Source organism: Equus caballus, chromosome 3 (assembly GCF_041296265.1).
Source record: "Equus caballus isolate H_3958 breed thoroughbred chromosome 3, TB-T2T, whole genome shotgun sequence".
Taxonomy (NCBI): domain Eukaryota; kingdom Metazoa; phylum Chordata; class Mammalia; order Perissodactyla; family Equidae; genus Equus; species Equus caballus.
This window is the reverse complement of record NC_091686.1, coordinates 109,490,497-109,514,317: the sequence shown is the minus strand read 5'-3', so window position 1 is coordinate 109,514,317 and position 23,821 is coordinate 109,490,497. Positions and strand designations below refer to the sequence as shown.

At 36.8% G+C, this 23,821-nt stretch overlaps 1 protein-coding gene and 1 non-coding gene across 3 annotated transcripts in view; both read left to right on the top strand.

Moving 5' to 3' along the window:
* Positions 1–23,821, top strand: part of SLIT2 (slit guidance ligand 2) — a 358,526-nt gene that overhangs the window by 267,534 nt on the left and 67,171 nt on the right. Inside the window, exons 13-22 of one of the 2 annotated variants that reach the window (XM_001498194.7) lie at positions 3,792–3,935; positions 4,046–4,209; positions 5,191–5,214; positions 8,729–8,879; positions 11,449–11,523; positions 13,092–13,235; positions 16,387–16,530; positions 18,061–18,227; positions 20,060–20,192; positions 23,336–23,404. In XM_001498194.7, the coding sequence (XP_001498244.2) occupies positions 3,792–3,935; positions 4,046–4,209; positions 5,191–5,214; positions 8,729–8,879; positions 11,449–11,523; positions 13,092–13,235; positions 16,387–16,530; positions 18,061–18,227; positions 20,060–20,192; positions 23,336–23,404 (1,215 nt within the window). The remainder of the gene's footprint in view (positions 1–3,791; positions 3,936–4,045; positions 4,210–5,190; positions 5,215–8,728; positions 8,880–11,448; positions 11,524–13,091; positions 13,236–16,386; positions 16,531–18,060; positions 18,228–20,059; positions 20,193–23,335; positions 23,405–23,821) is intronic. The other variant, XM_003364734.5, reaches the window with a different exon arrangement.
* On the top strand, positions 8,080–8,141 carry MIR218-1 (microRNA mir-218-1). Its single transcript, NR_032813.1, has one exon. It is a non-coding gene; the product is annotated as a microRNA mir-218-1 (primary transcript).

The following is a 23,821-nucleotide window of genomic DNA, read 5'->3' as shown; positions in this document are numbered from 1 at the left end:
AGAAGATTAGTCTAGTGGAGCTAACACTAATGATGGATATTTGCTTGAAAACACTTTGAAGTTGCCCCGAAACTGTTTCTCTCCGCACAATCAAGAATGTGTGCATCCTGGCAGCCCTATCATTTAAAGCTTGTGCAATCCTTGCCCAATGACACCGCCGACACAAAGATGGTGAGCAGTAGGCTAGACATTGCGCAACACTCAAACTAATCTTTAGTGAGAGAATTATCTGTAAATTCCCTGGATTGTGTCTTTAAACACCGCTCTGCTCAGACAATAGCTATTACTCATTTGTCTTGAAAGAGGTATTTACCATACGTATTTATAAGAATAAGACTTGCCCCAGATGTCTTAATGAATGCTTATATGAAAAAGAGATTGAAAAAAATATGCTAATACTAAGGTTGGAAGTGTTGGATCATCAAATTCTGTTCAAACACCTAACACCAAACACAAATGTACCTCCTTTGGGACACACGTTGCCCTAGCTGCTGTGGATACAAAGATGAATATGATATAATTTCTTCTCTCCACTAGCTCACAGTCAATCTCCTTTAAATTTCTTCAGTTTAGAATGTTATTCCCTCTTTCAGATGTATTCATTTCCTGGCATTGGATTTATGTGACTCATTTGGTAAAATGTATTCCTAATCCCACAAACTTCCCAAATATAGACCTTTTCCTTAATTTATAAACTTATGTTCATAATCACATCCTATTATCCATATTTTAAAGTTTTTCATCATAGCTCAAAGACGCATTTTATATTACAACCCAGTTCACATGCACACACACACAAATGTATCAAATTGTTAACAAAACAATATTTCACCTTACTATCTGTAGTACTCTCCATTCTGTTTCATTCTCTCTCTTTTTCTCCTTAATGCTGCGTAACCCAATAAACTGATTTTATGACAGACCAATGAGTCATGATAAATACTGATCTTTATGACCTAATGACTTTATTTGGCTTTCGAATTATTATTATTTGTGCGTGTGTGTGTGAGGAAGATCGGCCCTGAGCTAACATCTGTTGCCAATCTTCCTCCTTTTGCTTGAGGAAGATGGTCTCTGAACTAACATCTGTACGAATCTTCCTCTACTTTGTATATGGGATGCTGCCAACAGCGTGGCTTGATGAGCAGTGTGTAAGTCTGTGCCAGGATCCCAAACTGCAAACCCTGGGCCGCCAAAGCAGAGTGCATGAACTTACCCTACGCCACTGGCCCGGCCCCTCAAATTATTTTTTAATCCTTGTAATAGAGTTAGCAAACACTGTTTTTAATCATTAATAGAATGATTCTACACACATAGGTATAGCTGATGCTATAGCCAGGTATTGCTTCTTTGTTATTACTTTTCTGTCCTTCTTCCACATTTCCCTAGCAGTATTCACCTTTCTCTTTACTTCCAATCTCTTTTGCTAATGCTGTCCTGCCTAGTATCAACACTTAAAATAGTACCTTCTTTCTCTTTCCACACACGCTTAATAGTAGTTAATGTAGCAAACATGTTAATACACCATAGGATCTGTATGTAGATAAATCTTACTTAAAAAACCACCTTTATCTCTCAGCCTTATGTTTTACCTCTAGCTTAAGGCCCGTTCTTAAGCCTGCCAGGGCTCAAGTGACACGATTGTTCTTTACACCTAGCTGAGAAAGTGGTTGAGCATCTTAGATCTGCTTGAACTGATGAGATATTAGGGAGAAGAAGTAGGTACATGGAAGGAACAAAAGAAATTAGTGTCCAATACTATTTCCCCCTAATTTTTGTACCACATAAATTTAAAGTAGGGACAAAATACTCAGAACAGCACCTTCTTTAGTTTTCTTCCAGGCTTCCCACCTTTTCCTTGTCCTTAATGTTCTACTCTCTGACTCCTTTCTCCAGTTAGCTGACAAATTAGGGAACAGAGTCAGTGTGACTTATGTTGGGCCTAGAGTGGGGAGGAATGGGATTAATCAGTCCATACCTCAAACCAAGCCTCTAAGCTTTTAAGAAAATATTATGTAGACTACAGAGAAAGCCAAAACCTCAGCTCCTGCAGGGGGATAAAAATGAGTGCAGCAAGGAGAATCACCACAAGGAGGTCACAGCTTTGCGTGTGCATGGAGTACCTAAAAAAGCAAGCAAGTGAAATGGAAATAGCCTATGTTAGTTAAAGTTAGAGATTCTTGTGGTCAAAAGGGAAAACATTTTTCAGTGTGTTAGATAACAAGGGGTACAAGCCCAAGCCCAAGCAGCATAGCATATTTTTCAAGCTACTAAATATTTGTTAAAGTTCTGAAGTAAATAGTGATAGAGAAAAAGAAGTATGAAAAAAGTTCTCAGCCCTCAGGGTGCTAAACTGTCTTTGGGCAAACAAGTGGACTCCATGAACTAGGTGATGAGATGAAGCAGCACTGAATAACTTCCTTTGGAACCTGGAGGAAGGAATACTTTAGTTGGGTGGAAGTCACGTTCTGGAAAAGGTGAGCCTTCTGTGAGGGCTTGAAAGTCCAGAAGGCTGAGGAAAGTGGCAAGCAGGGCAAATATATTCCCAAAGGTGAGTCCACCATGAATAAAAATTTTGCTCAGATACGATCACGTGTAACCTATGAGAATGACTTTTGCCAAAAGGTGATCTGTAAACCACAGCTCCACAGAATATTGATATCGAATATTGATAGGATATATGAGAAAAAGTGAGTTTGTGAGATGTTGTGTTAAGCCAAGTTCAACTAGTATTTATAATGCAGGACTAGGGCCTTTAATATGGTAATGTACCGTGTCACTCTCCAAGAGGACTATAAAGTATTCATTCAACAATAAATATTTATTGAACACCAAGTATGTGCTAGACACCTGGGAAAAATCAGGGAACAAAATAGACAAATATCCCTGCTGTCTGGATCTTATATCCTTGGGGGAGGAGGCATGCAAATGACAGCAATAACATAGTAAGTAAATCATATATAACAGAAAGAAATATTTGTTTAAGAAAATAGAAAAAATAGATCATAGTAAAGGAGTTGAGAGTGCTAGAGGTCAGGAGTAGGCAAAGACAGTCTGACAGTATTAGAGAGAGTGGCAGGATCAGTTGAATGAGTAAGGGAAGATTTGAGCAGACTCGGAAAAGCAAAATAGTTAGCCAGGCAGACAACTGGGTGAAGAACGTCCCAAGCAGAGAAGAAAAGAGTCTGGTGAGGAGGCCTGTGTGGCTGGAGCTGAAACAGCCCAAAGGAGAGAACTTGGAGGTTGCAGTGTTCAGAAGGGGGTGCTGAAGACCCTATTGGGCAATAAGGCTGTTGTCAGGACTTAAGTTTTCCTCAGAGAAAATTGGGAGTTATTGCGTGGTTTTGAGAGAAGAGTGGCATGCTCTGATCTATGTTAGAAGGCTCATCCTGGCTGCTATTTTGAAAGTAGAGTGAACTTTTTCACAGAGCAGCTCAAGAAACTAATGTTTTATGGCATTTTTTTATGGTGTCCTCATTGACAGCAGAGGCTAGATCTCACCCACCATTGTCCCTACCGCCACATCTTCCACAGAACATGTTTAATAATTTTTATTAAATAAATACCTAAGTACCACTAGATTTAGGCATTCATTAGACTGTATGACCTTTGCTTTATCTGATATAACCCCGGATCTTCAGCCTGTGATATCTAAATTATTACAGTTAAAATGTTAGTGTTGAGGTTAAAAGAAATGTGTTTGTTGATTGAGTTTTCTCAAGAAGGACAGAATCTTGAAGGTGGGTTAATGAGATGCTACACTTTAATTCTACAACTATTTAATCAAACAGATTATTGAATGCCAACAAGATAAACTGCCTTCGGGTAGATGCTTTTCAGGATCTACACAACTTGAACCTTCTCTCCTTATATGACAACAAGCTTCAGACCATCGCCAAGGGGACCTTTTCACCTCTCCGGGCCATTCAAACTATGTATGTAGATATGATTTAGAGCAAATTTGGTGACTCTTGTTTTCACTCAGAATTTGAGAGTTGAGTTCATTGCAAGTCATGTATAAAAGTGTTCTGTGTGTTTCTGAAAGGCATTTGGCCCAGAACCCCTTTATTTGTGACTGCCATCTCAAGTGGCTGGCGGATTATCTCCATACCAACCCCATTGAGACCAGTGGTGCCCGCTGCACCAGCCCCCGGCGTCTGGCAAACAAAAGAATCGGACAGATCAAAAGCAAGAAATTTCGTTGTTCAGGTAATTTCTTACTTCGTATGACATTTCCCGTGTGTTACCAAAAACAGTGGTTACGTGAGACCTAGAGACAGCTGGCTTTCGGCTGAATTGCCAAACATTGTAGAATCATATTTCTTTTTCTTCTGCCCATAAAGAAAAAAATAAAGGGAACTGTAGACACTTTTCCTATAGCAGTCCAATAAGTAACATTTTTAACACTATATCTAGCAAACGAAATAGGCTACTAGCCAAGAAAAAAAGATGCCTGGATACTTCATACTGTCTTCCCAGGGTTTGAACTTAACAGGGGCCTCTTAGCTAACTCGGAATGCTTTTAAGTCTGTTGAGTCTCATGTTTGTTGTATCGTTCTCCATTGAGAAACTTAAGGTAATCAATCACGTTTTCATTCCTTCAGAAAGTGAGCTGAGCCTTGCTTGTGTGATTTGCTCAGATCAGAAGTAGGGGGAGAGCTCCTGATCCCTTGCTTCTCACACCGAATGCCCTTTCCTCATTTGGCGTTTTCTTATTTTGAATAGGACTGTGAGGATACATTTTTTCCAAAAGGCCATCTTTTAACATTTGGGACCATTGCATTGATTTATAAAAAGCTGAATATATAGACGCATTGTATCCATATTAAATAGAAAGCTTACTTCATTGAAATTTAGTGTTTGCTTTGGTCTAATCTTTTCTATTTTCTTATGATAGCAGACAATCTAATGTTTTGGGTAGTATGCTACCTAACTATTCCAGGTGTATTTCACATTCGGCAGTTAATTCATACTAAAAAGCTAATATCAAAGCAAAGCTGTTTATCGTCCCTGGTCCTAGATGCATTTACTAGTCACTGTACATTATTATACTTCAGCCACTGCTGTGAATATACATTTCCACTTAATTATCTATAGTAACTTTAGTCCATTCTTAATCTAATATAACTCATATCTCTGCTTGCTGACATTCAGGTGCATCTTCTATTTTTTTTCTCTTTTTTTATTTAGCTAAAGAACAGTATTTCATTCCAGGTAGGTTTTGCTCGGTAGTAGGACTAACTGCAGACACCCTTTCCTCACCTTGTAAAATAGAGCTAAAACGTTGATATGCATGCTCTTGAAAGTACAGTCGGTACTCTGTAGATAGATTTCCTTCTGCATAGATCATTTGTAGCTGTTTCCTGAAAACCTGACCTTTGCATGCAGCTTCTGATGTTAATCCTATATATTATTAAACTCCCACCTTTTTTTCTCTCTCTCTCTCACTTTGGCACATTATCTGAAATTCCTCACAGTAGCTAAAATGTTTGAACCTATGGCTTTCTACTTAAATCATTTTCTCTCCTTACGTTGTATATCTGATCTTTCAACCTGTTTTTAAAATATAGCTTATTGAGCTGGTTTTAAAGACAGCGACCTTTCTGTGGTCAAAGAGCTAGTTCTCCATGAAATCAGTTACAAACACACAGAATTGTGTTTTCAATCATGAGATTTCCTTTTTTTATATAGTTTTCTATATTTAAAATGTGTTCCTTATTTTTACTTTACTTTGCTTACTCTATTTTACTTTTCATACAAAAAGAGCAGTTTCCTGCTCATTTACATGCAATTGTACTTTATTGTTTGTGACTTGACATTCCTGCATATCTGAAGTCACAGTATAACTCCACAAAAACAATATTGACATCCATCCTGAAAGCACTGGAAGTTCTTGGGCACTAGTGCCTTTAATAATTTAGGCAGACGAATGAAATGTTTCTTAGGGAAGCAGTTGAAATGTTTTACTACTGCAATCTGAACGTGATCAAGGCTGATGATTCTAGAACTAGCTCTTTGAAATATCTTTGTTTACTTATTTTTTCTTTGCCTGCCAATTGTGTAAAATGCCTCTTGACTTGTTTGTTTTAAGCCATTATGTAAAAATATATGTTAGTAATTGATTGGTCACATTTACCATCTCCTGGGTATATTCTAGACTATAATATATTTTAACAGCTATATATAAAAAGATATTTCTACAGTCTCAGTGTACAAAGTCATACTTATTTTCTTGAGAAGAACTCTGGGTTTGGTCTCTATTTAAGGAGATATGTGTTGCTTGCCATTGTTAAATTATAATCTGAATAATTTGATGCATTTAACAGATTTTGTTTATTACTTATTTTGAGCTTGAATGATCAATACTATTTTATATATTACACTGGCTGCTTAAGAAGTAGCATGTTGAAAAGAACAGTTGATTGGCCTTCATTGGCAATGTTTAAAATTCATTATTTTTACCCAATTATAAGGTAGAAAGTCATCTGATAGCTGTTACTTACCCATAAAAGGCCATATTCTAAACAACAGAATACCTGTTGGATCAAACATCAGTTTTACTTAAATCCCCAAATTACAGCAGTTAATATTAATTGTTACCAAATCATTCAATCTATTACACTTAAATATATTTTATTAATAATTTAGAAATTAATATTTTCAATTCACCAAATAAAGAACAAAAGTCAGGTTGTTTTCATATATTCTGATACGGTTTTTCCCTCTGACAGCAGCTAAAATAGGTTTAGGAAAATATGTTTTATATCCAATATCATGGCTTAATTGTCAATTTCCATTAATTCAATTTGCATTATTTAAAGCAATAATTATAGAAATCGGAACTCAGAAGAATTCTTTGGGCCTCCTTTTGCATTTATTTTTCCAGATTTTAATTAAAATTTGAGCCTACCTAAAGAGCACCATAAAATAAGCATTATCGTCATTGCACTGAAGCCAGATTATTTTAAATGTAAAGTACCTGGTAGAGCTGTGTTTTAGACTTTATTCCCAGTACCCCCTCATTTCACTTTTAAAACGAAAGCTTAAACCACAATACGACAGATCCTCAATAAATGTCGTGGCATTAGTTGCCAAATGTAAGGAAGCTCAGATTCAGCTTTGCAAACTTTTTATGAGATTCTGATTCCATTTCCACTGAGTGACATTATTTATAAGTTGGAAAAATCATTAAGAAGCATGTAATCCACAACCTAAGGATTAATCCAAATGTGCTAGTGACAGTCCTTGAAGATCTTCGTGATTAATTTGTCACTTAATTTTACATATTTACTTGCCTACCACCATTCTATATGGCATTCTAGACATTACAGTGATAACTCAAAAGAAAATCTATCTTGCAAAGAGTTGATCTTTTTAAAGGAATCGACAAGAACTTAATTTGTGCTATGCATCTTGTATGCCATTGCATTTCCTATAAGACCACTGTGCTCCAAAAAATTATGATAAAAGTTTACAAAGCATGACAATTCTTGTCATACCATACCATTTCCGAAAAATTGCCACAGTAAGGAACGATGGAAGAGACCTTAGTTAGAGTTACATACATACGTTAATCTTAATTGGGATTACTCTGTCTTTCTTTCCTCTCGGTGACCTTTACTTTTGCAGGGATTCACCATTTGGGCTGTAAGTAAAAGTGTCTGATCTTAAACATAATGTCCTCCCTTTTCAATCCTGATGTACCTTCTTCTAGTCTCAGTCTTTTGCGCCTTTTTTTCGAGAAGAAACCACAGATCTTTTGAGCTTCTCTGTTGTCCTTGTGGCTCACTTTCAACCTCTTCCTGGATGTTGTTCCCGAAAGCTGTTATTTCCATTCTACAGTTCTGAGGAACGGTGGAGGCACCTTTCAGTATAGCCCCTTCTTTGTGTTTCCAGGAAACCTTCGGTAGTAATACTCTTACAATGGTCATAAACATTCTGCGGGAAGAATGCATGTCATGTAAACAGTATTACATTTCCAGAACGTCTGTAGCTTTTCTCCTGCTTCCCTTCATCTTTCCTCTCAGTCTTACCCTTGGCCTAGTGGATGGTGTAGTGATTATGTGGCGAGATTTTCTGTTGTGCTTGATCTAACCATGTGGTTGCCAGGTATGAGTAAAACATGGTTCCGTCAAGCACCATGGAACGTCACGCAGCTTTCTACAGCATGACAAGCTGCTGAGGCTTAAATCAGGATTTACTTGTCTCTTTTTATAAAATCAAAATGAAAAAAGAGGGCTTTTTAAGCATTTCTGGAGATTATGTGAGAGGGAGAGAATAATAAAAGACCATAGAAAATTTAAAAACCTGAGTACATCTATTTACCTTGAAAGCCCTAATTTAAAATGATATATAGGAATACGTTTATGACTGGATACATTTTAAATTCTTGACTCAGAGAAAAAAATAAACTTTTTAACAATTAATAGCCATTGTGTGATTAGCTTTCAAATAGGCTAGAATGGCTCATAACTGGATCAGCAGAAAGTACAGCTGTGAAAAGCTCAACTCTATTAATGTTTGCCTGTCCTGTGAATCTGGTTACTCTTTTTTCCAGCAAATTCCAAGCCCGTGTTTTAACCCTCTCCTGACATCCATTGACCAAAATTCCCCAAGTTGTCTCCCTGCTGCATAATCTATAGTTATTTGACTTTTTTCTTCCTACAAATTAACAAATATTCTAACCTTTAGACTTAGTATCTTCTCTTCTGGCTTGAATCCTCACTAGGTACAGAAGATTATCGATCAAAATTAAGTGGGGACTGCTTTGCAGATTTGGCTTGCCCTGAAAAGTGCCGCTGTGAAGGGACCACAGTAGATTGCTCCAATCAAAAGCTCACCAAAATCCCAGACCACATTCCCCAGTACACTGCAGAACTGTAAGTTCATCTCCCAACACAATCTGGGCTGGGAGGGAGGGAAGGACAGCGTCAAAGCATTGGAATATTGGTCTTGCCCTTTTATTCTCAATAAGTACAGTAATTTTAATTAGCACACGTTGGCATAAGTCTTCTTTGTACAAGAATATATTAGAGGCTATCTTACTTCATCTTTTGAGATACAACTACAGAAATTAATTTACTTCTCAAAAATTCAGTTAGCACTTAATGCTAATGATAGTAGCATTTATTTGATATTAATTTCTTGAGCATTATTTATGCCCCAACCCATTTCTAAGCACTTAGATTTTTAAAGTAGTTAGTTTTTACAGCAACCGAATAAAGTAGTTTGAGAGTCACCCTTTTGATTCTCTGTTAATTATGAATTCAATCAAAGAATCCTTTTTTATCTGCTTTACTATTTCACTGACTCACAAGTGGAAGGATTTGGTGATTATCAAGTGTTAAAGCACAAAGGATAGTTTTTTCTGAACAATGGAGAGCACAGCAGGAAAGCTGAAAGACGAGCATGATCAGATTTATATTTATGACCCTAACGTAGGGCCTGGCGTAGACTAGGTGCCAAAATATGTTTGTTGAATCATTTATAGATTGTATGCCCATGCATGGTTTGCCTTTGCTGACTTTATGTATAAATGTAAGACATTTAATGTGAGTATTCTGAAAATCCAGGGAAAACCTCATGAAATTTCATCATTTTCTGAACGTCTTAGCGGAGTTTATGGATAGCACCATCTGGTATTTGTCATTAACTGCTCTGCATAGTTGGGTGTCTCTTTGTGCATGTATAATCCTTTTGTCTTCAACTAGATTATAGCCCCTTGATGACAGGGATTGTGTTTTATAGTTTATCTCCCACTATGCCTATACTCATGCCTGTTACTTAATGAATTTAAAGCAATTTGAATAATTAAAAATAATGTAATGCTTTCAAGGAGATGACAGGAACTAACTACCCTGTGGTTATAGTGATGCTTTTTTTATTCCTGTTCGTTCGTGAAGCTATTTCATAGTTCCAGGACTTTTTGAAATGCATGGGGACCATGCAGTAAAAGCCCTGAAGTCTATTTTTACAGTTCTGTGTGGAATTATGCTTATTTCCAATAATAATACAAACAATAATTCAAATTATATCTTCCAGCATGATAGCACCTTAAATAGGCTTACTTGTCAATCAAGAATTGTATTAGGAACTAGCATCTAATTTGTTTTTCAGCAGGGGTTGCGTGTGTTTTAAGAAATTAAGAATTTTTTTTAATTATACATTTAAAAATTAGTAGTGGGAAGAAAATACTTGCAAATCATATATCTGATAAAGGATTTATATCCAGAGTACACGAAGAATTCTTGCAACTCAATAAAAAATGTACATTACCCAGTTAAAAAATTATTTGTATGGATGTTTCTCCGAGAAGAGATGCAAATGGCCAATAAGCATATGAAAAAATGTTCAGTATCATTATGTATTAGGGAAATGCAAATCAAAACCACAATGAGGTAACACTTCACATCCCCTAAAATAGCTATAAAAACAAAAAAAGGACAATAACAAGTGAGAGAAATTACACTCCTCATATGTTGCTTGTGGGAATGTAAAATGGTGCCTCACCTTTGGAAAACAGTTTGGCTCTTCCTCAAAGAGGAACATAGTTTTACCACGTGACCCAGCAATGCCACACCTATGTATATATTGAAAAGAACTGAAATCATGTGTTCATGCGAAAACTTGTACACTGATGTTTATAGCAGCATTATTCATAATAATCAAAAATATGGAAGCCATGCAAATACTCCTCAACTGACAGATGGATAAGCAAAATGTAGTATGTCCACGTGGTGGAATATTATTTGGCCATGAAAAGGAATGAAGTACTCATAAATGCTAAACACAGATGAACCTCGTAAGCATTATGCAAAGTGAAAGAAGCCAGACACAAAAGGCCACATTCCATTTATATGAAATGTCCAGAATAGAAAAATCCATAGAGGTAGAAAGTAAATGAAAGGACTGAGGCAGTGGTGGGCAGCAAATTAGGAGGGACTGCCGGTGCGTATGGGATTTCTTTTTCGGATAATGAAGGTGTGCTAGAGTTAGAGAGCAAAGATGGTTGCACAATTTTGTGAATATACTAAAAACCAAGGAATTGCACAAAAGGGTGCACTTTATGACATGTAAATTGTAAATCAAAGCTGTTAGTGAAAAAATTGATGGAACAACTGATTAGGAAAATTAATCGTCTAAAATGCTTTTAGGCAGTGGGGCAATAGTGAAAAATAAAGTTTGAGAAACCTTGTTTTACATATTACTGAAAGAGCTGATTTTGATTTTTGATTATCAATCTTCTCTACTATATGCTTCTTCTTATATTTTATTTTGATCCTTAAAATTTGAGTGAAATGGGAAAAAATCAATACTTTCCACAAATCTTCTAAGATATGTCTTATATTTTGCTTTAGGATAATCATTAAATAATGTTATAATTCTGTATGAAAAATAAAATTTAATCCCTTCCTGGCTGTTGGTAATGAAACTTTTCTGTTTCCCCAGGCGTCTCAATAATAATGAATTCACGGTGTTGGAAGCTACAGGAATCTTCAAGAAACTTCCTCAGTTACGTAAAATGTAAGCCGTGCGTTAGCCATCTTTTTATATTTCTGTAGTATTTTGCTGTGCTTTTCCCGTGCTTTTGCAGTTTTATTTAGATTTCTTTGGAAATTGGAAAATATAAAAGATCCAGGGAAATTTCCATGCAATGACTACCTGTGACATGAATTTAGGGTAATCTCTGAGAGGAACCTGAGTAATCAGCTCTTCTGTATGTATTCAAACGATGTCAACCACATTTTCTGTAGCAGAGCCCTAGCATCTTACTTTAACTCAGACAGCTGGTCTGTTCTGTGGCCACAGCAGGAATCCAGCAATCTAAGCACATTAGAGATGGATTCAGTAATGTTTTGTAACTTCCTTTACTATTCCCCAAACCATGCTGTTATTTCTCTTTCAGCACATTCGTGTCAACTATTTGACTTTTTGCTTCATTAAACTTTCATTAGAATATAGTCAAAATTAATGATTGGTAAACTGGCTTGATAGCTCATCTGTACTACGACGTGTCCACAATTCATATTTTAAAATATGTTTATAAGCTCAGCAGTTTCAAGAACACTCAGACAGTACTCTGCCCTCGGTGAGGAGGAGGGAGGGGCAGGAGAGAGGCCAAAAGTGTAAGGACAATGAAGCCCCCTGCACATATGAGGAACCCTCAGAAGGAGGAAAGAATTCTTCCGTGATAGCTGTGCTTTTGTATACGTAACTGGCCCACAGTCACGTACACTGTAAGTGACAGAGCAGACTGAAAACACTTCCTGCGCACTTGACCCCTATACTCTACTGCCTCCTGAAGAGTTTCTAATTGTCTAATTGTTCTCCTTATTCACTGACACTAACTGCTCTTGCTTTTCAGCTCTAAGATGCCTTTTAATTGAATACATATTCACTGAGCAGCTACTATGTGCAATGCTCTGAGGGGAATAAAATGACACATAAAAATGATCCTTGTTCTGAGGGCACTCCTAGTCTAGGAGAAAGAGAAAGAACCTATAGAAAGGTGTTGTCTCAACTGGACATTCTTGCCCTCTGGGCAAGCATTGTAGTATTTTGTATTAAACAAAATACTGACAGTTAAGTTGATTGCTTTGAAACATTATTATATGAGCAGTTTGAGAATAAACCCATATTCAGATACATTTCTGATGCTATCTAAACATGAAGACATTTTAGTCCATCCTTCTTCTCTCTACCCAGTTGCCTTCTTTTAGTCATTAATTCATTGAATAGTTTTAAGCAGGGGCATTTCTTTTCCCTATTAAGTTTTATGGCAGACATAAAGGTTTATGCAGCTCCATACCTGATGTCTAGAATTTTCTTCTCCTGGGGACCCTTGCAGACCATTTTCGCATTGATTGGGCTGGTGTTTTTCACCATAGGCATTCCCCCTTAGTATTCTTATCACTTTGACTTGATGGAATAGGAAAGTAGCGTCTTTTCAGAGCCTTGGGAGTGCTGGGCAGTGAAGAGCTTGCAGACTGTGGAAGACTTTGTTCAGTAGAAGAAAATGATCAATCATATTCTTTCAGTGCCTTCATTGTTAGAAATTGTTTAAAATTCTTGTCTCAACAATTTTTATTTAGAAACTTTAGCAACAATAAGATCACAGACATTGAAGAGGGAGCATTTGAAGGAGCATCAGGTGTAAACGAAATACTTCTCACAAGTAATCGTTTGGAAAACGTTCAACATAAGATGTTCAAGGGATTGGAAAGCCTCAAAACTTTGTGAGTATTCTTATTTGCCTTGTGATTCTTCTCCCGCAGGATTGTGGCTCATTGGTCATTCGGACCCTGGGAGGGGGCGGCTCCGACTCTTCCTCATCCCCCAGCCCAGCTCTGTCTCTCTCACACACACACGTTTTGTGGATGCAAACTGTCTCTTACCCCATTACTCCTGACTTCAGTATGTTGCTTGCAAAAGATCAAGAATCTCTCTTGGCTGCTAATTCCTCAGTGAAAATGATTGTCCTTGCTCCATGCTTGTGCAGCTCTGGCTCCCCGGTTTGCCTCAGAATGACCATTCTCTTTCCTCTTCCTCAAACACCTCCATCTAAGACTCCCGCTTGGCCCAAAGTCACTAGCTTCAGTGTCTTCTCCAACCCCTGAGGCAAAATAACTAACACCTTATCTAGAACCCCCTTTGTCTGCCCCTGCAAAGTCTTAGTCAAAGACAGAGAGACTGACTGGTGGTAGATCTTTTACTATCTATTTCAAAGAAAACATGCCGAGAGTTCTGTCTCCTTGCTCAGGAGTGGGGAGGTTGGGAAAAAGAAACTGTCTCTGTTTCCCAAAGATTGTTGGCCAAGGAGGATGAGGATTGGGTTGACTAGTACAGACAACACTTTAAGTTATTTGAATGTTCTACAGTGCATATATGTAGTCTGTATTATTATCTCTAAGATGTGTAATTATGTTTGACAAAAGTGGTGGCCTGAAAATTGAAGGAGACACAAACCAAACTCTGAAGCCTTTGGAAGACATGAAGGAAACTATTTGTAACCAAGAAGCAGCCTTTGGTGATTGCCGTGGAGAGAAGGCCAAGCTCTCCTCTAAACCCTCACCCTGCCCCGCATAGCCCCTCATAGCCACACCCAGGGGGACTGATAGCCTGGGACATCCCTTGCCTGCTGCTTATCAGATGCAGAGGGAGAAGGACACTGCCCCCGCCAGTGGGGATGTGTTAATAGCATCCCAAATTCAAATCCTCCTGAAAATCCTCTGCACATGAAAGCAGAAGCACTCCCCTTGAGCTTCACAGGGGTGGCCTGGAACCTACCCATCCAGCAGCACCAGCCTGCAGCCTGCTGACCTCTCCCTTGGGCTGACTTGGAGCCCCTTCAACATGTTACGCAAAGATTCCTTCGGACCTTTTCTGGAGGAGATCCTGAGGAATGTGCAGATGGAGGGCAGAGAAGCTATACCCCAGGTGGCTGCTCCTCCTTCTGTCCCCGCTCCCTCCCCCAAGCTGTCTCAGGTAACTCAGCAAAGCACAAATCCTGCTACAAGCAGAAGCCTCCCTTCTTAGACAGTAGAGGGACTACTCCTTACTAGAAACTTCTTGCAGGAGCAGTACAGAGGTGGGGTGGGAGGAGCCTATAACTCCACCTATCTTAGTCTGCCTTGGGCTGCCATAACAAGATACCACATTTGGATGACTTAGACAACAGAGGCTTGTTTTCTCGTGGTTCTGGAGGCTGAAAGTGCAAGATCAGGGTATGGCAAGGGTTAGTTTCTGGTGAGATCTCTTCTTGGTTTATAGATGGCTGCCTCCTAATTCCATTCACAGGACTCTCCCTGAGACAAGTTCTCTAAATTCATCTTTCTCCTTCATTATATCTCCGGTAGTGTTTTGAGGCCTCTCATATTTTGGCTCTGGAGACAGACACTCACTGATCTCTACTTAATCCCACTGTGGCCGACAAGCATGATAAAGCATTTAGAGCCAAGCTCAGGGTATTCAAAGGCCTAGAATGGGTTTATCTGGACAGATCTATTCCTCTAAGTGGTATCTTTCAGCTTATAACTGTAAAGATTTTGGCAAGACATCCCCATTGCCCCTAGACTTCTTAACTCTTTAGAATTAGTATGTGTCCTAATTTAACTACTAACTCTTAGTGGTACACATACATATTTCAGTGAGTCCTTGAATCCCCGATTGGAGGCAAAATGTGGTACCCATGTGTGCTCATGGATTTTTCTAGCAACAGAAAGCAAAGCTTTCTTCAACTTCTCCCAAGGATCCATAACTCAAACAAGATTAAGACCAAGTGCTCTTTATTATTTATGGCAAAGGATAGTGCTGACAGAAATACGTTTCTGTTGTGCATTTGTTTCTTATCATAAAATGATGTCTTGGTAAGGATGGCATCATCCTTTCTTCTTATCTGTGACTTAGCAGAATGCAAAACTTGATATTTTTTATTTATTGTAGGGAAATCTAGATTTTTAAAGGAACATTGTGGTGTTAATTTATTTTTACCTCTCTTTTTTACACACTGCAATCTTCTGGTGGGGTGGTCAACTCATGTTTAGGAAAATTAAGGAAAACAAATTAACTCAGCAATTCTGGATAAGATTTATGGCAACTGTTCATTTTTACATAGGCTTTTTAGAAACTTTTCACTCCTTTTATAATCCTCACAAATAAGCAGTTTAGTAAATAATTGAGAGCTGAACCAAAATGTAGCAGTGACCAGAGTATTAATCAAGTGGCAATGACTGAAAAAAAAATGGTCCTAATTTTTCGAGAGAAGCCTATTTAAACTGCATTGTGAACAACTGGGATCTGTTAACTATTGCCTCTTTTTAAGTTCTAAACCTAAAACACTGAAATAATTTTCATAAAATAATTTATGCAAGCTTTGTGGGTGCTCAGTCAAGTTTGGCACCCCCGCCCTTGTTGACATTGACTTGGCATATAAGTCGCTGAGATGCCCTCAGTTCTTTATCTGCTGTGGTTATTGATCGTTTTCTGCCTCCTTTCTGTTCAACCTCAGGTGTAATGCTACATGAATACACAAATCACAGGACTTCAAGGGCTTAGAGAGCTGTAGGTGAATTAGGATGTTCTGTAATCATGCAAACATAATTATAGCATCAAAGGAAAACATTCTACCCTCATCAGACTGGGTTGTAAGTCCATGCTGAGACTCACTGTGCATTTTGTAACTGAGTGTTATCATTGACAACTCTAGGCGTTTTATTCTTGCAAGCGTTCTCAGTACACATCCACACCAATTCCTAATAACACAAAAACATTCAGAAAACAGTAGTGAATGCTACATGTTTGCAACAAGGGGTTATTTTGGTCCTCAGATAGGCAAAATTGATTTCCTGATGCTTTATCACTATAACAATGTTCTCTCTCTTCCCTCAGGATGCTGAGAAGCAATCGCATAAGCTGTGTTGGGAATGAGAGTTTCATAGGACTCAGTTCTGTGCGTCTGCTTTCGTTATATGATAACCAAATTACTACAATTGCACCAGGGGCATTTGATACTCTCCATTCTTTATCTACTCTGTGAGTATGAAACGTTGTCCTCATTTATGTATTACTTCAGCCAGTGTGTTATATTTTTCCTTGTATTAATAACATTTTAATGCATTATTAGGCATTTCATAAAAACATGATCAAGGATTTAGTATTTTTTAAAAAGGACAAATTTGTTCGTGTTAAACTTGTGTTAATTTTCTAAAAATATTACCTACTATCTTATATTAAAATGTAATAAGAATTATAATATTTTTCAGTCAATTATTTTTTATAATAATGTGACATGGCTTAATTTATAAATTTTAATCTTATTATAACTTGATTGTGCTGCAAATAAAAGAAATGTTAAAGATTTTCCCCAGTGTTCTCTCAGTGGGGTCTTTTCAATGTAAGTATCATAAAAACAGAGTTTATAGGGTTATTGCCAACAAACTAAGCTCAAAAGGATCATTCACAATGACAGGAGATACATTAGGATGACCAGACCAATAATAAAGCTGTTCACTAGAGGGCATTTACTATGATATTAGAAAAATATTGAAGAAATAGGTTGAGCCTCTTCAAGAGGATATTTTATGTAGACAGTTCGAGAATAAAGAGTATTTGTAGGTTTATAGACAGAACTCAGAAAGTAGCAAAAAACACCCCATCTCCGAACAATGTATTTCAGTCCTCTTGTATGAAAGTATCTAAAAATAGGTGTTTGAGATGATAAATCTAACTGATATGATTTCCTAGTATTGGTGGCATCTAAACATACTAATCTAAATCAAAAGATACAAAAAAAGCATGTTCAACATAGCTCAAGTCACTGAAGAAATTATTTGAGAGAAGCATCCATCCATCAGTAAGGTACTTAATCCTCTTTTCACATAAAATGTGACATTTTACATCGACTGACTAATTTGTGCATATTAAAGATGGCATGTTTATAAATAATGGGATTGTCAATAGGTTCGTGATGAAGTGGTGAGATGCCAAAAGTACCAAGATTTGTAGAAGTAAATTCATTTTTATAACCGGCATTTAATCAACCCAGCTGTCACTTTAGATGGGAAACCTATTCTCTGGAGCAAATAAAAGATGGAAATCTTGAAATGACAAATTAATGAAATAGCTGTTGTCAGGTTAAACTCAATAATATAAGGTAATCAGCCTTCATCTTTATATTAAATTACTGCATTATCAGTGTGGGGAAGTTTGACAGCAAGTCAGATTTCTGACAAGTTTAAATTATCTCTAAAAGAGATATCTATCAGGAACCACTGCATAAACCCTAAATTGCTGCCTTCACTTTATTTTTTGCATGAAATTATTTGAAGAATCCTTATATGAAAGTATTGTTGCTATTTTTTAAGGTACAAGCATAAAAATTTTGGACCCCAAAAAATCATCTCATATGTCGAGTGATTGGATATGAATGGGGTGGGGAGGATACAGATAAGAAGGAATCATTCCAACAGAAATAGTGTGGGAAAATGGTAGCCTGGGGTTTTGGGAAGAAGAAGAAAGTGAAACCCTAAACTCAAATCTGCATTGTTTGCATGTGACGCTTAGAAACCTCTTGGCCAATCCCTTTAACTGTAACTGCTACCTGGCTTGGTTGGGAGAATGGCTCAGGAAGAAAAGAATTGTAACCGGAAATCCTCGATGTCAAAAACCATACTTCCTCAAAGAAATCCCCATCCAGGATGTTGCCATTCAAGACTTCACTTGTGATGATGGTAAGAAAGCTTGCCAAATCTTTGATCTTCAGGTGTTAAAGGGACTGTTCTGTTCTTTTTTTTTTTTTTAAATAACAGCTTCATTGAAGTATAGTTCACATGCCACAGAATTCACCCTTTTAAAGTGCACCATTAAGTGGGGTGTAGTAAATTCACAGAGTTGTGCAACCATCACCACTATTTAATTTCAGAACATTTTCGTCACCCCAAATAGAAACTCTGTCCCCATTAGCAGTCACTCCCCAGTATCCCTGCCTCTCAGCCACATGTAGCTTCATTTCAATTGGAAAAATCATCTTAAAGACTGAGTTTAAGGTTTTTCTAATTATAATAGGCCATGGACTTTTTTGGTGTGGCAGTTTATGCTTCCATGCCATTCTCTTCTTCATTTGCTTTACAAATAGTTATTTCTCTTTCTTTTTATTTTTTTACTGAGGTAACCTTGGTTTATAACATTATATAAATTTCATGTGTACATCATTATGTTTTGATTTCTGTGGAGACTACATTATGTTCACCACCCAAAGACTGATTACCATCCATTGCTGTACACACGTGCCCTGTCACATCTTTCTCCCTCCTCGCTCCCCTGTTGCACTCTGGTACCCACCAGTCTAATCTCTGTATTTATGTGTTGTTGTTGTTGTTGTTTTTATCTTCTACTTGTGAGTGAGATCATACAGCATTTGACTTTCTCTGTTTGGCTTATTTCACTTAGCCTAATACCCTCAAGGTCCATCCATGTTGGACCTTGATTTCATCTTTTTCTGTAGTTGAGTAGTATTCTATTATGTATAAATACCACATCTTCTTTATCCATTTGTCCTTTGATGGGCACCTAGGTTGCTTCCAAGTCTTGGCTATTGTGAATAATGTTGCAGTGAATGTAGGTGTGCATATATCTTTACACATTCATGTTTCCGTGCTCTTTGGATAAATACCCAGCAGTGGAGTAAGTGGATCATATGGTAGTCCTGATGCTGCAGGGCACAACAGTACAGCGTATCATAGTTCAGGCAACAGTTATGGTGCACCTTTTGCTCTGTTGTTTTGTTTTGTCTTGTTTGAGCAACAGGACACTTTCTCAGACTGCACTTTCACATCTGAGTCTACGTTGTGTTTCTGAATGTTTTAGAAGATTTTCCAGTCTCTAACTTGTGGTTGATTACTATTTATATAGCTTCATTTTAACTTTTCTTTATTATCCTAAGCATTTTTTTAGTAACTACGATTTTCAAATGAGAAAAGCAATTGACTTATAAATAGAAATTCTAGTAAATCTAACAAGAATAATAGTTGCCACTTTTTAATGCTTTCTGTATGTCATTGCATTTGGTGCATAATTGCATTGCATTACGTAGCCTTGTAAGGTAGGTGGAGCTGGTTCTATTATTATTGCCAGTGAATGGAGAGTTCATTTGAGCCCCGTATTTTAAAATGAGGGGCCCTTACAATTTTTGCTAAATTTTTAAGATTAATCTGTCCCTTTGTGCCTCTGCATGTCTGTCTCCTTACAATTTCTCCATAATTCAGTTTAGATTTATATATTCTAATTATAATTTGTATAAATAACTGAACAAAGAAAATACAATTATAATTGTATTGATAATATAAATTGTGAATTATTTTTTGGAATTCAGCCCTAGGCAATATGAAAACAGTGCTATATAAAATGTATGGCAGCTGTTTGTAAATACTTAATGCCCTACACATAAGTGATCATATGTCTCAAGACTTCTGTGTTTATTACATTAATTTAAATGCACACAATCCCGTCTAGCATCTTCAAAGCCACAAATCTGGGTTTTCCTGTGTTTCTTTTGGCAATTTAGGAAATGATGACAATAGTTGTTCCCCCCTCTCTCGCTGTCCTACGGAATGTACTTGCTTGGATACAGTCGTGCGATGTAGCAACAAGGCCTTGAAGGTCTTACCCAAAGGAATTCCCAAAGATGTCACCGAATTGTAAGTAAAGCTCATCTTTCCCTTTTCTGAACAATTAATATTTCACACACCAAGGGAGATGGAGACCAAACAAAAATCTTTAGAGTCCTGTTTGCAAATTACATTCTATGGGCCATTAATTTGTATCATGTAAAATTCTAAACAAATAATAAAAGCTAGTTCAGATACCCTTGGGAAATGCTGGTTGTGTGTTTCTGGGTTTTTTCATTGTAGGGTTTCTCAGTGCCTTTATTATGCTAAAGTGCACAGTGAAGCTCCAAGAGAAGACGGTAAAAATATAAGGTAGCTCCCGTACTTATTTGTCCCTATGGATCTTTTCTCATGGAGTATGTTCCATCAAATGCACCTTGGGAAATGCTATATATTTAGTTTATCTCCAATGTCTAGGATATTCCATATGGTTAATTATTCTTTACCATTGTGTCCCCTGGGAGAATATCTCACCATATAGGATACGTAAATATCTGGGATGTAGAAGAAGCTGGCATAATCCTTACCCTTAAAAGAGACACTGCTCTTTGGGCTTGAATCAAAGTCCTTTAGATTGTAAAGAGTATGAGGCTAATTATCCCTAACATTTTCATAACTGATATTCAACCACAAATTACATGGCCAATATGCACATAACTAGATTTTAAGCACTATCCACACTTCCTTAGCTGTCTCATGCTATATATGTGGAATGAAATAAATCAGAAAATAAGTCGCATGGAACAATGACGCATGCGTGCTCCATTCCATTCCTTTTATACTAATGTACTATGTACAAATGCTTGATATGCAGTTGAGTTATTTTGCCTCTGTTTATTTTTTTATTTGTATGGAAGCATGTATCAAAAATGGTTTAAGTCTAAATGTAATTCATGCAAATATGTACCTGTAATTCATGTAGATGTGTACAAGTATTCCAAATGAGCAGCTTTGATAAACTTTGGGCAACATAGAACATAGGAAATGAGTTTCAAGAAGATGTCATTTCAGTTATTGAAGAGCTTGTTTTCAGATCGTGTGCAGTTCCATGAATCTTAATTCAGTCTTGAACACTTAGAGAAAAAAGGTGTAATCTTAGCACGTATGTACAGAAGGTCTCTCTTAGATTTGAATTGTCGTAAAGTGTTCAGTTTCTCTCTCTTGTCACCATTCACAGTTGTTAATTAACTATAAGCACTGCTTGGTGTGTGTGTGTAATTAAATACTTAATTCTTACTTTAGTGTGTGTTTATTTCAGAAGATTACTCCCTCAGTGTCGGCAAGCTAGATAGCTATAGTATTCTGTATGCAAAGCATTGATTCTAGGAGCACCCCAGCCAAGAACATAACACACAGATTCAGATCATCTTTGATGCTAAATCTCTTCTTCTACCATTTAACTGGCCCATGTTTTAGTTGTTTTGCCTGATTTCCATCCAATAATTTTAAACGTCCTTTAATTTCCTTACTAAACTACATCTAAGAAACTATTTGATTCTTGTCCTGTCTATGCCATCTGTCTATTTCTTCTGTCACATAGTCAAATCTTCAGTCTATTTCTCTACAAATTATTAAAAAGTAATCCTTTTTTTTCTAAAGAAAATGTTATAGAGATGAGGAAAATAACTCATCTCTTGCGAATTCTAGTTTTACTTCCCAGAAAGCTTGTTCTTAGAATCGTACCAAGTCAGCAGGATTTTTCTCTGCAGTAACATATATGCACGCATTAGAAAAATTTCATGTGTGTGTTATATTAAATTATTAAAGAATTTGGCAAAAATAAGTATGTATTGGTGGACAATTCTGAACAAATGGTATCCATTACTTTTAATCAGTTCCATATAATTTCCCTCTTAGATTGTTTTACATGTAGACATCCATAGTGCACATTCTGAATCTTTTTAGCTTTCTGTTGTGCTGTTTCTGGAATAAAGGAAGAGTGCTGAAGTCTATGGGATTATGCTGCCCTCTAGTGGTAACAGGAAATACTTAGCTAGAAGAAAAAGGAGAGAAGTTGAAATACAAAAATTTGAGTAGGCATAAAGGGTCGTAACATATGCCCGACTCTCAATCAAATATTTATTACATATTTTGATCATTTGTGCCTTTTATATATCAGTTTTCATTTTGAAATATTTGAAATATACATTGTTGACTCAGGAAATTTCTTAGCTACTTCTGTATTCAGCAAAAATGCTAACTTCAACCTTGGATCTCAAGACTGACCACAACACTGAGGCAGGCGGGCTCATGTGCCCAACATGCCAGAATTGTTTGGGGGCACATCTATAGGCAGATGACCAAGGAACTGAAGGACATTTTTACTCCTCACCACTATATTCTCGGAAAGAACAGCCTTGGAGATGAAATTTATTTTTCTTTTTGTGACATCATGGATATAACTTTAAGCATTCCTTTATTTTTGTGTCTTGCCAGTTAGCCCACAACCTATCTATTTTCTGATTATTCTGCTAACTCTAATCGGAAAGGGAAAATTTACTTATATGTGGCCATCTGATTATTGCTTTTGCATATATATGATATATTTGTATATTTGATAAATGTTGTGATTTCCTATGAAACCTCCTAAAATTATTATTACCAAGCTGTATATACAGTGATAAAAACTATTTCAAAGATATTTTTAATTGAAATCTAATTATTTTTAAATTCCCAAGTATCTCTTTTAAAGCACCGATCTTTATTTACTAACTGTATTGATATCCACGAAAGCATTGAAGAGAAGTCTTGTCCTCAGTAGCAAGGTTCTGCCAGTAGTGAATGCATTTCATGGCATTGTCTCCAGATAAAAACAAGCGAACTGGAGGCTGACTAAAACTATGGTTGGTTGAATGAACCTTCTTGCTGACACACAAGTGGTTGCATACATGCCTTGCCTTCTTAGATAAACCGCAAAGAACTGGACTCACCAGTCTCCCCTTGGTTTTATAATTTAACCTAAGTGATCCGCAAAATAATTATACTGGATTGGACAACACGGCTTTTTTTTTTCTTTATTTCTCTTAAATAAACATCCCAGCTAAGAACATGACCTCTTAAAGACAAATCTGCCAAGTGCTTCCCTGCCTCAATGAAGAGTGAAATATTGTTCAACTATTTTATGATACACTACTGTTACTTTAAAAAAGATACTATTGTTTCCTTATTTTTAGGTATCTGGATGGGAACCAATTTACACTGGTTCCTAAGGAACTCTCTAACTACAAACATTTAACACTTATGTAAGTAATGTATTATATTTTTCTGTCTTTGACTTCTTATTCTGTTTCATGAAAATGGGGATAGCAAGGAGCAGAAGATTTAGTGAACCTTTCAGATAAAATAAATCATTTACAGTTAGATGGCTCCCTCCTTGCTCGTTGAAGTTCTGGATCACTAGCTACATCTTCATTGAATATCAATCAGGCGATGGAGTGTCTTAGAAAAAGGTCCTCCTTTATTCAAAGTACAAATACGATTAAGTATGAGTATCAAAGAATTATAGAAATGCAGTAAATCGGTAATGAATATTGTACATAATGAATGCAGTAAATTGATAATGAATAAGGCTATTTTATGACAAGCCAAGGAAAGAAAGATGGAAAACAATATTTTTATTCTTGACTTTAAGCAAAAGATAGTAGATAGTAGTAACTTTA